Source organism: Citrus clementina, unplaced genomic scaffold (genome assembly GCF_000493195.1).
Source record: "Citrus clementina cultivar Clemenules unplaced genomic scaffold, Citrus_clementina_v1.0 scaffold_3, whole genome shotgun sequence".
Taxonomy (NCBI): Eukaryota; Viridiplantae; Streptophyta; class Magnoliopsida; order Sapindales; family Rutaceae; genus Citrus; species Citrus x clementina.
In genome coordinates this window covers 45,240,539-45,255,547 of record NW_006262339.1, presented here as the reverse complement: position 1 = coordinate 45,255,547, position 15,009 = coordinate 45,240,539, and the positions used below count along the sequence as shown (strand labels likewise).

Genomic DNA, 15,009 nt, shown 5'->3' with positions numbered 1-15,009 from the left:
AGAAAATATTGGCTCTCTGTGAAGGATTACTTGCCAAGCATTCCAGACTGGGTTCATAAGGTCGGTATACTGTAAGTACAAAATTTTTTTTTATCGAAATTTTTGTCTTTTCATTTAGTAATTTTAAATGATACTTTATATAGCACCAACCCTCAATCAACGCGATGTCGTCGGTTACAAGACAATCGGACGAGCATGACGATCATGACGACATACCAAACCCAATACCAGAGCAGCGTCATGACACTTTTGAGCAGCGTCATGACACTTTTGAGCAGCGTCATGACACTTTTGAGGATGAGGTGGCTGTTGATGACCACCCGCAGCAAACAGACAACTCTGATGACGCACGGGATTCTGAGGTTATAAATAATATACGATATTTTTCACTTTGGTTGTTATTATTTTTTTATTGTTATTCTAAAGTTTTATTTTTTTCTTTTGTATTAGTCGAGGACAAAGCAGTTTAATGATTACGTACGACGACGGCTGGATAAGATTGATCGTAACGTGTATGAAATAAAGTCAGAATTAAAAGATTTTAAAGAAACCGTTGTTGGCTTCATCGACACATTTTCTAAACGTCCAAATAAGGATTCTCTCACTGCACGCTCGTATGCGGTAAGCTAATTTAAATTAAATAATTATGTTCGTTTAACTTTTAATTTAATAATTATTTAATATGTTCTTTTTGGCGATTGTACAGGCCCCGGATGACTATGGAGTGTATGCTGACGTGGGCAATGAAAATTTGTCTACGCCCACGTCATTGGTTAGTTTCTACGGGGATGTTAGTGGGGAGAGCGTGCAGGTGTTCACATAGGTGCCTCCGGGCGTTAGTAAGTTCGGCCGCGCGTACATACCGTCGTATGTTTATAACAGTCCTTACATGATTCCTCCGGTCAGGCGAGGACAGAACGTCCGGAGGTTACCTCGACCCCAAATCATGGAGCATGCGATTGACATGAGTACGAGTGTGGATGTAAATCCACTGAGAGGATTGGAGGACTCTAGTTTGTTTGCTGAGTTTGATCGATGGTTCACTGGTGATATCAGAGTCCGCCGGAACGTCCAGCACCCGCGGTCATTCTTTCAAATAATTTTGGGGACAGCTTCGATGGGATGGCTAGGCGATGAGGTATTTATATTTTCCTCGTGGTGTATACTGTTGTGGATTTGTGTATAATTTTTTTTTAAAAATCGTAATATTTCTGTTTCTCTACAGCATATTCACGAGTATCTCCGCTTGATTAGCGAGAAACAACGGCAGTATCCAAATGCCTTACTCCAACGTGTCACACATACGGACACATTTTTTTGGGTAACGTGCCGACAAAACTTATAAATACTATTTAATTTCTTTAATTATTGCCTTTAAGTTTTATTAATTTATGCATTTCTTGGTTATCTATGTACTAGGTGTTCTTGAATCAGTTATGGAATAACGGGAATTGTGCAGTCGATTCAATGGTATTCGACGACCGCTTGAATAGTTATCTTTGTGGGCGACAGCACACAATGTCAAAATCAATGACGGATGTCGATATGATATGTATTTTATTACATTTCACATGTTCTATACTGAAAATATTCGAGGAGTTGTTTTTTCTTTGTTGTATTTCAATTTCATATATAACGAACATGTTTTTTAATTTTTATATGCAGTTACTCATCCCTGTTAACTTGGACGGCGCGCATTGGGTACTAGCACGAGTTGACTTTCGAAAAAATAAAGTCTGAATTTATGACTCATTACTCACATTTCGCGACGACAAAAGGTACAAGTTGAAATTCAAGCCACTTGAAGTTATATTCCCTCGATGGTTGGAATATGTTGACTTCTACAATATACGACCTGAGTTGCGGAGTGAAGACCCGTGGAAAGTTATCGCAGTTAAGAGCGCGCCGCAACAAGAAAGAGGCACTGGCGATTGCGGTGTTTTTGTATTGATGGTTACGATTTATTTAATGTTCGGGCTTAGGTTGGAGTTTAACGCTAGTCATGTCGAGTACTTTAGAAAGAAGATTGCGGTTGATATATTTAATGACGATATTATATTGTAGACCTATGTAGTAATTTCAATGTTGAAATTTATATAATTTTAATGCCTCACATTTTGAACTTTAAAATAAAATAAAGTTTTATGAATAATAACAATTTTAACCAACGAAATACAAAAAACAATAACAGTTTTAACCAATGTAACACAAAAACAATAATAGTTTTAACTAGGGGTGGGCAAAAAAACCGTAGTGTTAAAAAAACCGAACCGAACCGACGGTTTTTTCTAATTCGGTTCGGTTTTTATTTTTTAAAAAAACCGAATATACCGTTTGTAAAAAAAACCGAAATGTCGGTTCGGTATTCGGTTCACTTAGCTGAACCGAAAAACCGAACCAAAAACCGAATTATTTTTTTATTTTATTCAAATCAAACATGTGTTAATAATTTTATTCAAATCAAACATGTGTTATTTCTCTTTATAACATTATGATTATGTTTATATAGATGGAGTATTGGAGTTTGGTTATGTATTTTGAAATTTTAATATTTCATATTTTGGGAGTATCTTATTAATAGTTAGTAAGATATTAGTGATAAAATGTGTTTTGAATACTTTGTATTTATTGTTAATATTTGTAATAAAATTAGGATAAATTAATTGTTGAAAAAAATTATTACATTCATGAGGCCCAATGGACTAAAAAATTAAAAATTAAAAATAAGCTCAATAGGCCAAGAACCGAAAAAACCGAACCGAACCGAACCGATCCGAAAAGAACCGTTTGAGTTCGGTTCTTATTGAGTTCGGTTCTTATTGAGTTCGGTTCTTATTCGGTTCTTTTTATAAAATAACCAATTTAAATCGGTTCTACTTAATTTCGAACCGAACCGAACCGAACCGAACCGTGCCCACCCCTAGTTTTAACCAACGAATAACACACAAAATACAACTAACTTCGAGTCGACGCAATAGGATTCTTACATCGCTTACTATTATGGCCAAGTTCATGACACCGGTCGCATCTTACAGTTCGCCGGTCAACGTCCTCGCCAGCCGAGGGTATTCTGCGCTCTTTACGATGTCCAGGTGGCGGTGCCTCAACTGGTGGGTATACCTGCAGCTCCTGAATTCCATCTGGAACTTCCCAATCAGCCACATCACCAACTGGCTCCATTGGTTGTGCATAAGCCATCGCCAACGATTCTGTAGTGTAAAAGTCCGAGCAAAGGTTAATAAAATCCACCCGGTGTGTTAGACACGCCGCAATTGCATGAGCACACACAAGCTGATCAAGCTGAAACACTCTGCAGGAGCAAGTTCTCTTTTGCAAGTCAACCAACCCTTCCTTAAGCCCACCGCCTATAACTTGAAAGCGATGCGGAGACACCGGCCGAACTATCATTCTTTCAGCTATAGTTCTCCTCTCAGTGACTATTTCATCCGCCCATGTTGTTAGCCGAGTAGTCATTGATTCAGCCACAATTTTTCTATCATAAAACCATTGCTGCAATGTTTTCCTGAAGTGATCAACAAGATGAGTAACAAGAAATTTTCGAGGTTCCCTCATGAAAGCATTAACACTCTCCGCGATGTTGGTGGTAAGAATGTTGTACCTCCTACCTTGAAATTGAGACCTTGCCCAATTACACGTACCAACATTATTTTCTAGGTAATCAGCCGCACCCGAGTAGATCATCCACTACCCTTCAAGTTGTCTCTTAAATTCCTCGTGGCCATATGCTTTTGCTACATTAATAAAGGCAGGTTCAAATTCATCCCAAAGAGCTTTGGACATTCTAAATTGTGACTTAATGTTACCTTTGACGTGGTAAAAACAAACGCCATGAGTTGCATTATGAAATACTTTAAGAACGGCTCTCCTTATGGCAGTGCATCGATCAGAGATAATTACCAACTCAGGTCTATCACCAATCACTCCATGTAACTTCATCATAAACCATTCCCAAGCATCATTATTTTCTGAATCCATTATCCCAATGGCTAACGGATACAATTGATTGTTACCATCAAGACATGTTGCCACGAACATGCTTCCACGATATAATCCCTTCAGATGAGTACCATCTACAGCAATGACAGGCCGAATGTACTGCATAAACCCCTTGATGGAAGATCCGAGTGCTACAAAATAGTACAAGAAATTACCATCTCCATCCTGCTCGAGGTGAGTGACTGTACCCTCATTCGCTGTAGTTAGTACGTGAGAGTATTTAGGGAGCAAGTTGTATGACTCTGCAGGGTTGCCGCGTACTATTTCAAGACCAACTTCTCTCGCCCTATATGCCTGCTGGTATGTTAACTGAACACTGTATTCCTGTTGCATATCTGCTCTTATGTCATTGGGAGTATAAATCCTCTTATCTTGAATATATTTTTCTGCGATAATATGACCGACAACCCGGCTCCTTACTTGATGACGTCCATCAACCAATACCTCATTATGACAAGTGTGTACATTATCAATTCTCTTCACCACCCAAGGAACATGTTGCTCGTTCGAACTTCTAGTTGCTCGAATACGCCATTTACATGATTCTGAACAACAGTGAGCCTCGAAACGTGTCGTAGTAGACCGTGCAATCTTGAAATCAAACTTATCTCTAAAGGCCACCTTGTGTAGTTGTAATATAAGCTCATTCTTCTCAGCAAATAGCTTACCCACGCTGATATCATCTGAGTCACAACTGCTAACAAAGCTTGGAGCAACCATGTTCGAAGGTAAAGTTGGAGCAAGACTTGTAAAGGGGTCAATTCTCCTTCTCGATCGAACCATAGAAGGAATAGGTCTATTGCCTCTGTTATTCACAGGAGTATTGTCTTCACACTCATCCTCATCTTGAAACGACGGAACATTCGAAGGACCGGCTCCTCCATCATCACCATCATTATTGAAACGAGTGCCCCGCCTTGTATTATTAGAAGGTTCTGCACAAATATTATCCCCCTCTGTCTCATTATGAAAATCATCATTGTCCCGAAAATCATTGTTGTGATACGGAGAATATTGTTGCTCCAACGACGTTGTTATTGGAAATACCGTTGCTCCAACATCCTGTAACGTAACGCCATTATCATCAATGTTGTCATAATTGTCGTGGATTGGAGAGTAATATTGCTGCAGCGATATTGTCCTTGGCAACACCTCTTCATCATTATCGGGGCCAGACATATTTGCTCTAAACGAAGTTTCTGTATCGACATGTGGCTCAATACCTTCGCTCGGAACTCGAGGTGATGTGGTCACGAATATAGGAATGCATCCAAAATTAGCTACGTCAGATGCCATATGCAACACAACCCTCACAATTTCATCATCACATATATCCATGGGCATTGCACATATACGATATAATGTGTTACTAGACCTCAAAGTTGTCTTCATTGTGATACTATAGTCATTAGGATTTATTTTTAACACCTCGTATACTCTTGCCAATAACTGATCAAACAGGTAATTTTTTCCAACCAAAAAAGCTCGATTTTTACCATTCACGTACTCCATACAGCCATTCTCTATTGTCTCCCACCAACCCTCGTAACACAATTCAAGTACAACTGAATCCATTAAGCCTGAAATTAAAAAAAAAATTTATTTCAGTCCTAATTAAAATAATACAATTTTAATAAATCTCCAAGAGTGGGTGCGACAGGCAGCCTGTCGCCAGATTCAGATTCACCCGACTGAGTTCAGTAAGTTCAAAAAATAATTCATACCAGTAAGTGATGTCGATTTGTGTTGAATCTGGATAGATTATGATCGGATATCACTTTTACAGTTGTCTTTTGAGGTCGCCGTTGGCTGATGATTCAAGAATGAAAAGCTGCTTTTGGTTTGGCGAGATGGGAGAAACAATGTTGGTTTTGTTCTGTAAAGAATGGTAATTTGGGAAGAAAGGCTTGTGTTTGGCTAATGTTGATAGAAAAAAATTGAGAGGGTTAATTACAAAAATAATAAAATATTAATAGTTATTTTTGTAAATTTCCCTAGCAGTTTCTTTTTGTTTTTTGAAAACCCAATATGCCATTTTAGTTAATATGACAAATAAAACCAAAACCTGATGGCTGAGGAGGCATGATAATAAATAGTGTACACACTTGCATCACACCTTAATTAGAAAATCCATAGATGAGAACAAAATCACCAATAAATAATAATATTATAAATCCCATCAAATTAAAATGAAATCAACGGTTGATGGATGGGCTGTGAGGAAGAGAAGTGAGAGGGTGAGTGTAACGCTAAAATGGTAACCGAAAGAAGCAAAAAATCGGCGGAGAAGTCAAATAGGGTGATGCGCATGTGCGTGAAGGCAATAAAGTGCATCGAAGATATCGGTGCAAAAGTAGCAAACATCGCCAGCCAGCAGGCAGAGACAGAGTAAAGACTAAAGATATTGTACGAAATACAGAGCTAGAGCTACTGCCTGCTGCTAGAGCCAAAGCTCGGTAGCTAAACAGAACCTCCGACCCCTCCCCTGCATCATAACATATATTTAATAAACGTTACGTTACAAAATTAATTATTGATATAACACAGCATATAATATATATATATCACCTACGCACGTAACACGCGCATTGTGGCCCTGGTAGCTGCTTAAGCTGGTGCTCGCAGTGCATGGTGGAGTGTCGTTGGTGAAAAAAGTACAGTGGTGTAGAGGTACACGGGACGCCTCATTCTCTCTCAAGGACTCTTCTTCAGTGTCTTCCCTGCTTTTTCCATTTTTTTGTTTGTCCTCCAGCTGGTTATACATACATATATATATCATATTTTTTATATTTCTTTGTTATTTGCGAAGCTTTTCATTTTCTCTTTCTTCTTCTTCCTCTTGCATTTGCGACCATCGATCACTTTTATTGTTTAATTTTGAGAAGTGAAAAAGAGAGATTATGGCCGTTGTGGGTGAAGAAGGAAAAGCGTCAGGTTCAAGAAGAATGGCTGCTCACCACAGAAAGCACATGGACGATGCTTTGCCTACCAAACACAAACCAGCTGAGGCTGGTAAAGTTTTGGTGTTTCGTAATTTATCTTCTTGACTATTTCATATTTAACCTCATCACGCACGCATATTACAATTATATTATTGGCTCACCAACTTCATTTACAAAGTAAATAATTAATTAGTCATCCCAAATAGCTTCACTTAGCCATCACTGAACTGCATCGGTTCTCCTTGTTTGACTCTATCATCATTTTGATCGGTGCCTTTATTTTTTGCTAAAAATTTATACATAAATAATTTTCTTTATAACCGTTATTTTTTTCCTTTTTCATTTTAGTCTTAATCTGTGATTTCAGGTGGCAAAAATGAGCTATATAATGAACTATGGCGTGCATGTGCGGGCCCACTTGTTTATGTTCCACGTGTTGGGGACATTGTTTACTACTTTCTTCAAGGTCACATGGAACAGGTTTTCTATTCTCCCGTATTGTTTTTTCTTTTCTTTGAATTTAAAATGCCGGAGACTGTTTTCAATTCTTCTAATTTTGTTAGTTATTTTGCATCATAATTGCTATTATCAAAAGCATTACGGTACTGTTTAATTCAAGTCATGTGGCTTTCTTTAGCGGGAAGGATACTGTTTGATTTTTCTTGTGATTGCCCGTTTTGACTGCGGTACAGGTTGAGGCATACAACAGCCAAGATGATAAAGCAGAATTGCCCATTTACAATTTACCTCCTAAGATCCTCTGTGAGGTGGTCTATGCTCAACTGAAGGTGTATATATTTTCTTTCTTCTTCAATCGTCAGTTCTGTAAAATCAGATAAACAAATCAAAGCTGGACCCAGAATGATGCATGACTTAGTATTTTATGACCTCCTGTTCTGTACGTTATGTTGCAAGATCATTTTATTGATGATGTTCTTGACGGTTTGTTTTGATTTCTTGCAGGCGGAACCCGGCACCGATGAGGTGTTTGCACAAATTACTTTGCTTCCGAGGCCAGAGGTAAGCTACTGAATTTTAAAGGTCTCAAATGTCCGGTCTTCAGGAGTCTTGATTAATCATATTGCTCTTCAGATTAAATTCTGACATCATAATTTTAAGATGATGACAATTTATTTGATAATTACTTGGCTATAATTAGTGATCTTAACACTTTCCTACTTATCTTTCAGATAGACGAGCTGAGTCTGGAAGTTGGGAATTCTCCACCTCTGCCTCCAAAACTTAATGTGTGCTCTTTTAGCAAAAAACTCACTCCATCTGACACCAGCACACATGGCGGATTCTCTGTTCCTAAGAGACATGCCGATGAGTGCCTTCCACCACTGGTTTGCATCCTTGTTGTGAATCCTTTTGAACGATTTGCTAAAATTTTATGACGAAAGACGAAAGCTGCCAAACAATGTTGTTATAATCACTAATGATGTTCAGTACTGTAACATAGCCAATTCAATAGTTACTGCAATCATTTGCGAAAATGAAAGTCGACTGACTATTCCCTTGCAATCTAGCATCATGGAAGTATAAGGTCTTTCCGTTTTATGATCACTCGTAATAAAATGCCGAGGCGAATTAATCAGATAGGCCATTTCATTTATATCTTAATTATGTTATTGATGTTGCAGGATATGTCTAAGGATCCCCCACTACAAGAACTGGTTGCAAAGGATTTGCATGGGTTGGAATGGCGCTTTCGGCATATTTATCGTGGTACTTATATCTGTTTCCAATTGATACGAAACATCGTGTTTTGCAGTAATTTAACCATAAATTTTAGCTGTTCATTGCATCACAAAGATCATGAAGATGTTCCCTTTAAATTGGTTTAGTTTTCTGCATTTAACACCGCTTGCATTTGTAACCTGGAATGTACTTCTGATCAATCTTCTTTCTTAAGCATCTGTTAAATTTCCCTATATATGAAACCTATCTTAGTCAACTTCTGCTTATCCTGCCCCAATAATTAATGTAGGTCAGCCAAAGCGACATTTGCTTACGAGTGGTTGGAGTGTATTTGTAACTTCAAAGAAGCTTGTCGCTGGGGATGTGTGTATCTTCCTCAGGTTCTTCTCTCTTCTCTCACGCACTTGTTCAATTCAAACACACAAGCACAAAGTTGTATGTGTCGATAGTGTAATGTCTTTCTGTGAGTGTTTGTATGTGTCTGTACCACCCGTTTTGTTTTATATCCCACAAATTTCATGTACTAAGTTTTTGCTTAAAGTACAAGTTTCATTCTGTAGCTTGCATATATAGTCATGCGGTTCTGTGTTTTGTATAATTGAGGTTTTTTGTTTCCATTAGCTGTTTCAATTGGACCGATATCTGTTGATGTGTCTAGTGAATAATAATATTGATATCTGTATTCAGGGGAGGAGATGGAGAGCTTCGTGTCGGGGTACGTCGTGCGATGAAACTTCAGAATAATGCATCAACGTCGGTCATATCCAGCCTCAGCATGCAGCATGGAATACTTGCAGGGGCTTTTCATGCCATTTCTACCGGGACGAGGTTTACCGTTTACTACCATCCATGGTAAGTTCATGATGGTTTAAGATTCAGTGACTCGTGAAGTCAAATTTAAGAAAGCAAGGATTATAAATTTAGCTGATTCAATGCGATACACTTACAATCTGTTATAACAGAATTAACAATATTTGGTTTATACATTTTTGCAGGACACGTCCTGCTGAATTTCTCGTACCTTTTAGTCAATACATGAAGTCAGCTGAAATTGACTATTCTATTGGTACAAGATTCCGAATGGTATTTGAAGGCGAAGAGTGCGCAGACCAGAGGTGCAGGCCAAGCCTTTTTTCTATCTTCTGTCTCTTACAGTCTTTCTTCCACAATTGCTTTTTTTTTTTCCCCCCTCTCCTTTCCTTGCCATTGGAATAATATAACCCCCATAAAACTAACCAGCAGATTAGAAAAATGAACTAAACATAGTTCAAAATTTTAGCGATGGCATGCTATGACTTGTAAGTGCATGATTGAGCAGATGAAAGAAGCTTTTTGCAGGATTCAAAATTAATTTTGAAAAACCATCAATATATAGTTTTTTTTCTTACGGAGGATTATAATTTTCTAATAATTTTCTAAACCAGAATTGCTGGCACTGTTGTTGGTACTGAAGATGTTGATCACATTAGGTGGCCTGCTTCGGAATGGAGGTGTCTTAAGGTAAGCTTCTCATTTATGCTACTCAAGATCGGGACTTTGTTGCTTTCATGTTTTTCTGGTGAATTTATTCTGTTGATTTTTTTAGGTGAAATGGGATGCCACAACAGATTCAATAACGCGGCCAGCTAGAGTTTCTCCTTGGAACATAGAGCCAATAGAAAGAACCCACAAGAGGCCTGCTTCTGTGCAACACCAACAGAAGAGGCTGCGCCCAAATGATGCATCATCACCTTGGTTTTCCTCCTTGTTCAGTAATGGTCAGCAATCCTTAGCTATTACATCTTTTTATTTTGTAACAGGATTCTTTCTGAAGTTTTCTGCGTAAATACCGAAATGTCATTCAGGGGTCTTCCAAGGTCAAGAAAACAGGGTCACTGGTGTTAAGGCATTGGGTGCAGCTAAAACACCATTATTGCCATCTTTGGTGCGTCCGCCAAATCCTGTTTGGGCCCAAATGCAATCAGGCTTGGAGAATAAGCTGAAGTTTCCAATGCATGACCCATTTTATATGTGTCTCAACCGCATGGTGTCACTTCCTGGTGGAAGCCTAATGAGTCCTGGTCTTTCTAATCACTGGCCTGCATCACCATTCGCACCTTATGAAGTTTGCGAAACTGCTGCTCAAAGCAAAAACTTATCAGTTCCCAATGCCAGCTCTGAGAATTCTGGGTCTCAGATGTGCATGGCCTTGGAACTGAAGGATGAAAATAGAACACCACTAGCTCAACCAAATGGTGGCAGCAGATACATGCTTTTTGGAGTCAATTTAGTCAACAGTCCACCGGAGCTCCCTTCACCACAAATGGCCACTTCCAATGAGCTTGAAAGTCCTTGTTCTGTCCCTCCAACATCTCAGTCAAGCATTTCCGAAACTATCCAAGTTTCAGAGCCATCTAAGAGTGTATCTGGCATCCTTTCTGAAAAGCAATGCAAGAATTGCTATGTATCCAGGAGCTGCACCAAGGTACCATACCTCTTGCCATGTGTTTGGAAGCAGCATGAAGGAAGAATTGCTGCTAGTTGAACGATTAAAACCAGTATCATCAAGTTTAATAGTTTTGGAAGGTAATATGGGGAATTCTGTCTGTTTCTGTTCCGTTCAGGTGATCAAGTTTGGAACTGCTCTTGGAAGGTCAGTGGATCTCACTCGATTTCATGGGTACGATGAACTCATTTCTGAGCTTGACCAGATGTTTGACTTCAACGGAAGTTTGATTGATGGGAATAGCGGATTTCACATTGCATACATGGATGATGAAGGGGACATGATGCTAGTTGGAGACAACCCATGGCAGTTAAGTAGCAAAACCTTCTAACGTTGTTTTATTGCATATGCCTATGACTTGGCTGTTAACTGAGCTTGTGGTTGCATGCTATAAATGCAGGGACTTTCAGTGTGCGGTACGAAGAATGTTCATCTGCCCAAAGGAAGACATCGACGGGGTGATTCCAAGCTCACCAAATCCAACACCTCCTCAGTAGCTTTTTCTGGAGGTTTACTTGCGTGTCCACCTCATCTGTTCATGATATGATTGCAGCCTTTATATCTCTAATATCATGCTAATGCAGTTTATGTACTCAAAGCATGTTGATATTGCTAAACAAAATGTTCCGTTTTCTTTTAAGCGGGAAACTATGCCCATTATATGAACCTGCATGTTTTCGTTATGCAAAATAAAGGATGTTTCTGAATTTATTAAAGTAAACAAGGGATTCGACTGTTTTGGTCTTTTGATTTCCCTGAATCACAGTTATCGTGCAGGGGTGGTGGCGGCCACAATTGATGCTGCAACTTAAAATTCTTGTTATATCATTTTTTTTCTTTGTTTTTAACTATACTTTGCTGTCGCTATTGTCTACCGTATAAGTTATAACTAAGTTATAATTTTTATAGGGTAAATTATCAATCGTATACCTTTAGTTTACTCCGTTATTAAATTTACTATAATATTTTTAGGGTATATCAATCATTTATCTTAAATTGACAAAATATATCTACCGTCCATCAAACTGTTAGTTGCCATTTAAATATGATGACGTCAGAGGGATAATCTAATCTTTTCATATGATACAAGTGATAATTTAAGGGTATATAAGTGATAATAAGAAATTTTAAGGGTATACAAGTGATAATTTTTAAGGGTAAAATCACCAATTCGTTACTGTTCCGTTAACTTTCAAACGGCAACTAACAATTTAGTAGACGGCAGATAACTTTTATCAATTTAAGGTGAATAATTGATACACTCTTAAAATATTATAATATTTTTAATAAAAACATAAATTTAGGATATACGAATAATAATTTTTCTTTTTATATTTTCCCCTGTAATAATATACTTTTTGGTTAAAAGTTATCTACACGACAGCGTTTTTTCTTTCCCTTTTATTTTTTTTTTCCGCTCACAAGCCAAACCCTAACTAACTATCCTCCTTATCATTCCCGCCAATTGACAGAGCTCCCGCCTGAAAGAACCTCTAGACAAAGTTAACATTCACAGTAAGAGAACAAATAGGCAAGAAAATCTCAAAAAACTCAAACAATGAGGTCCTTGTTTAGTCCTTGGGTAAGCCCTACAAATACAGTCATCCCAAATTTAAGCTTAATTACTGTTAATCTTCCCAATCATTTCTCCGTCTTATCGCAACCAAATTTCCTTCCAATTCGACCTCTTCGTTTTCCCACAATTACGAGATCTCAGCTTTATTCAAACCCACGAAGCAATGAAGAAGATCTGAACCCAGAGTCACCCGTTCAAGAACTTAGCGTCCCTGTCAATTGGCTCCACCCTCCCAAGGCCTTAGAGGTACTTCTTTTTCTTTGTGAGCTTGAAATAATTTAGTCTGATTGAGTAATCTTTTGATGGATAAATTGGGTAATCTGTTGATGAAGCGCTAATTGTTTCTAATTTGTGCCTCTGTGTGTGCTCGTGGGCATATGCGAGGGCATTTGTGTCAATTGCGAGATTGGGGACTGGGTGGTTGTATATTGATGCTTCCTAGTATCTGTGCAGGAATCAGAGTGGCTCAGGTTTACACTGCACAAATGGTTGGATGATGAGTACTGCCCCGAGCCAACCAATGTGGAAATCAGCAAGGTTGCTGCCCATTCCTACTATGAATCATTGCTAGAGAAACGAACTGATTTAGGTGAGATTTTATTGAAGATGGCTTCGGAATTGGAATCTATTTCCTTTCAGGAAAGCTTTCATGGGGCGTTCTCATCGGCAAATGCTGCAGTGAACTTGATTGCCCAACGGATAGAGCAGGCATAGTTGTTTGATTAGGTTAAGGTTTGAAAGTAATTACCCACTGCTATATCATCTGTATTTTTAGTTAATGACATACACAGTTGTGTTCTTCTTTTAAATGGATTAATGTCATGCATTAATAATATGATAAAATAAATGCACTGACATGGAACCTTTTCATTTTGTTCATTGTATTTTTTTAGTAAATGTAAAATGCAGAAAAGTAGCACCTGGTTAATAGTATCCTGTACCTTGGGTCAAGGTGACTCAGAATTCGTGGACCACAAGGTCCACAATATTAAAGTGTTTATGAAACCCAACGATACCTGTAACTGTATATGCCTTGTCATTTTGTTTATTGTACTTTTTTCAGTAAATGTAAAATGCAGAAAAGTAGCAACTGGTTAATAGGTTCATGTACCTTGGGTCAAGGTGACTCAGAATTCGGGGACCACAATATTAAAGTGTCTATGCATACTCGATGTGTACAATGTTAACTTGTGCAAAATATGACAAACTTTTTTCAGGATTATGGATTAAATTCTGTTAGGACCAAGGCATATTCCTGTTTCTATACTTTGTTTGCTATTTGGTGGGGGTGAGTGGAGAGTATTTCTTTTGAATCAAACCAATCTCAGAATCATTATTTCTATAATCCACTCCGCGGCAAGCAATTTCTCTTTGGGATTGTATCTTTGCTGCATGGCCATCAGAAATTTTATGCCATACCCTAAGTAAACTGAGGATCATTTATGGCTGCCGCTAAAATGTTAGTGAATCCCAATTGCATGATGAAAGTAGGTAGGCTTCAGGCAACAAACAAATTCCTTGTAGCTCTACTGGTGCTGATCGCTGTTATATCCCTGTTCTCTCGAACAGTGATGGCACATAGAGCTGAACATATATGCTCAGTTTATAATCCAGTCCCTTGTGTCATTTAAGTAGCTCTGAAAGAAGTTTATATACAAGTTTTGGATGGTCATACACCTGTAAACCCTTTCTTATTTAACCTGATTCGTAGTTTGACAAGGTAAATGTTAGTGCTGTGACTACCAATATCAACCCCGTGCTCCACATGGGCTTTGTTAATGGAGGAAGTGGGGTTTCCAATGACATGACCCCTGCAGATTCATGGTTGCATCCAATTTTTTATGATGAAGAAAGAGCTGTGACACCTGTGATGATAATTATATTACTTTATCTCTTGACACTGTTGTTGCCAAGACTGGGACAACTCTCATTTACTCTGAAGACGGAGATTGCCAATATGGATGCACCAAAGACGGTAATGGGTTTATCTCTGGTTATATTTGTGGGGGCAAAACATCACTCTTCTCTCTCTGTCTCTACAGAAAGGACAATGACAGCAACCAGGACCTACTCTCTTTTTTAAATCGTGTTGTAGGTTTAGGGACTAAGCATAACTATATGTTGATAGCTGAGGAATTCACCACTGAATTAGACTGTCATAAAGGAACATTAAAGCTGCACAAATGTGAATGCTATTTTTCATATTTGTTCGAAGGTCATTTGTTCATTCTCAGATAAAATACACCAGATTTTATCATCTGCCTCTGAACATGAACAAAAATCTCCAG

At 38.3% G+C, this 15,009-nt stretch overlaps 4 protein-coding genes across 4 annotated transcripts; 3 read left to right on the top strand and 1 right to left on the bottom strand.

The window, feature by feature from the left end:
* Positions 1-835: 835 nt before the first annotated feature.
* Positions 836-1,740, top strand: LOC112100006. Its single transcript, XM_024187571.1, has 4 exons — positions 836-1,138; positions 1,226-1,321; positions 1,420-1,548; positions 1,666-1,740. The coding sequence occupies exons 1-4, from the start codon at positions 890-892 to the stop codon at positions 1,738-1,740; spliced, it is 549 nt and encodes a 182-aa protein (XP_024043339.1). The 5' UTR covers positions 836-889.
* Positions 1,741-2,955: 1,215 nt separating this feature from the next.
* Positions 2,956-3,702, bottom strand: LOC112100005. Its single transcript, XM_024187570.1, has one exon. The coding sequence runs from the start codon at positions 3,700-3,702 to the stop codon at positions 2,956-2,958; it is 747 nt and encodes a 248-aa protein (XP_024043338.1).
* Positions 3,703-6,587: 2,885 nt separating this feature from the next.
* On the top strand, positions 6,588-11,834 carry LOC18048162 (auxin response factor 2B). Its single transcript, XM_024189834.1, has 15 exons — positions 6,588-6,687; positions 6,903-7,029; positions 7,327-7,439; positions 7,652-7,747; positions 7,923-7,979; positions 8,150-8,305; positions 8,603-8,687; positions 8,950-9,040; positions 9,348-9,512; positions 9,656-9,775; positions 10,085-10,160; positions 10,246-10,417; positions 10,505-11,124; positions 11,264-11,454; positions 11,546-11,834. Exons 2-15 carry the CDS (start codon positions 6,918-6,920, stop codon positions 11,640-11,642), a joined length of 2,151 nt encoding a protein of 716 aa, XP_024045602.1. The 5' UTR covers positions 6,588-6,687; positions 6,903-6,917; the 3' UTR covers positions 11,643-11,834.
* A 705-nt stretch (positions 11,835-12,539) lies between these two features.
* Positions 12,540-13,855, top strand: LOC18048161. Its single transcript, XM_006444151.2, has 2 exons — positions 12,540-12,967; positions 13,175-13,855. The coding sequence occupies exons 1-2, from the start codon at positions 12,704-12,706 to the stop codon at positions 13,433-13,435; spliced, it is 525 nt and encodes a 174-aa protein (XP_006444214.1). The 5' UTR covers positions 12,540-12,703; the 3' UTR covers positions 13,436-13,855.
* Positions 13,856-15,009: the final 1,154 nt, after the last annotated feature.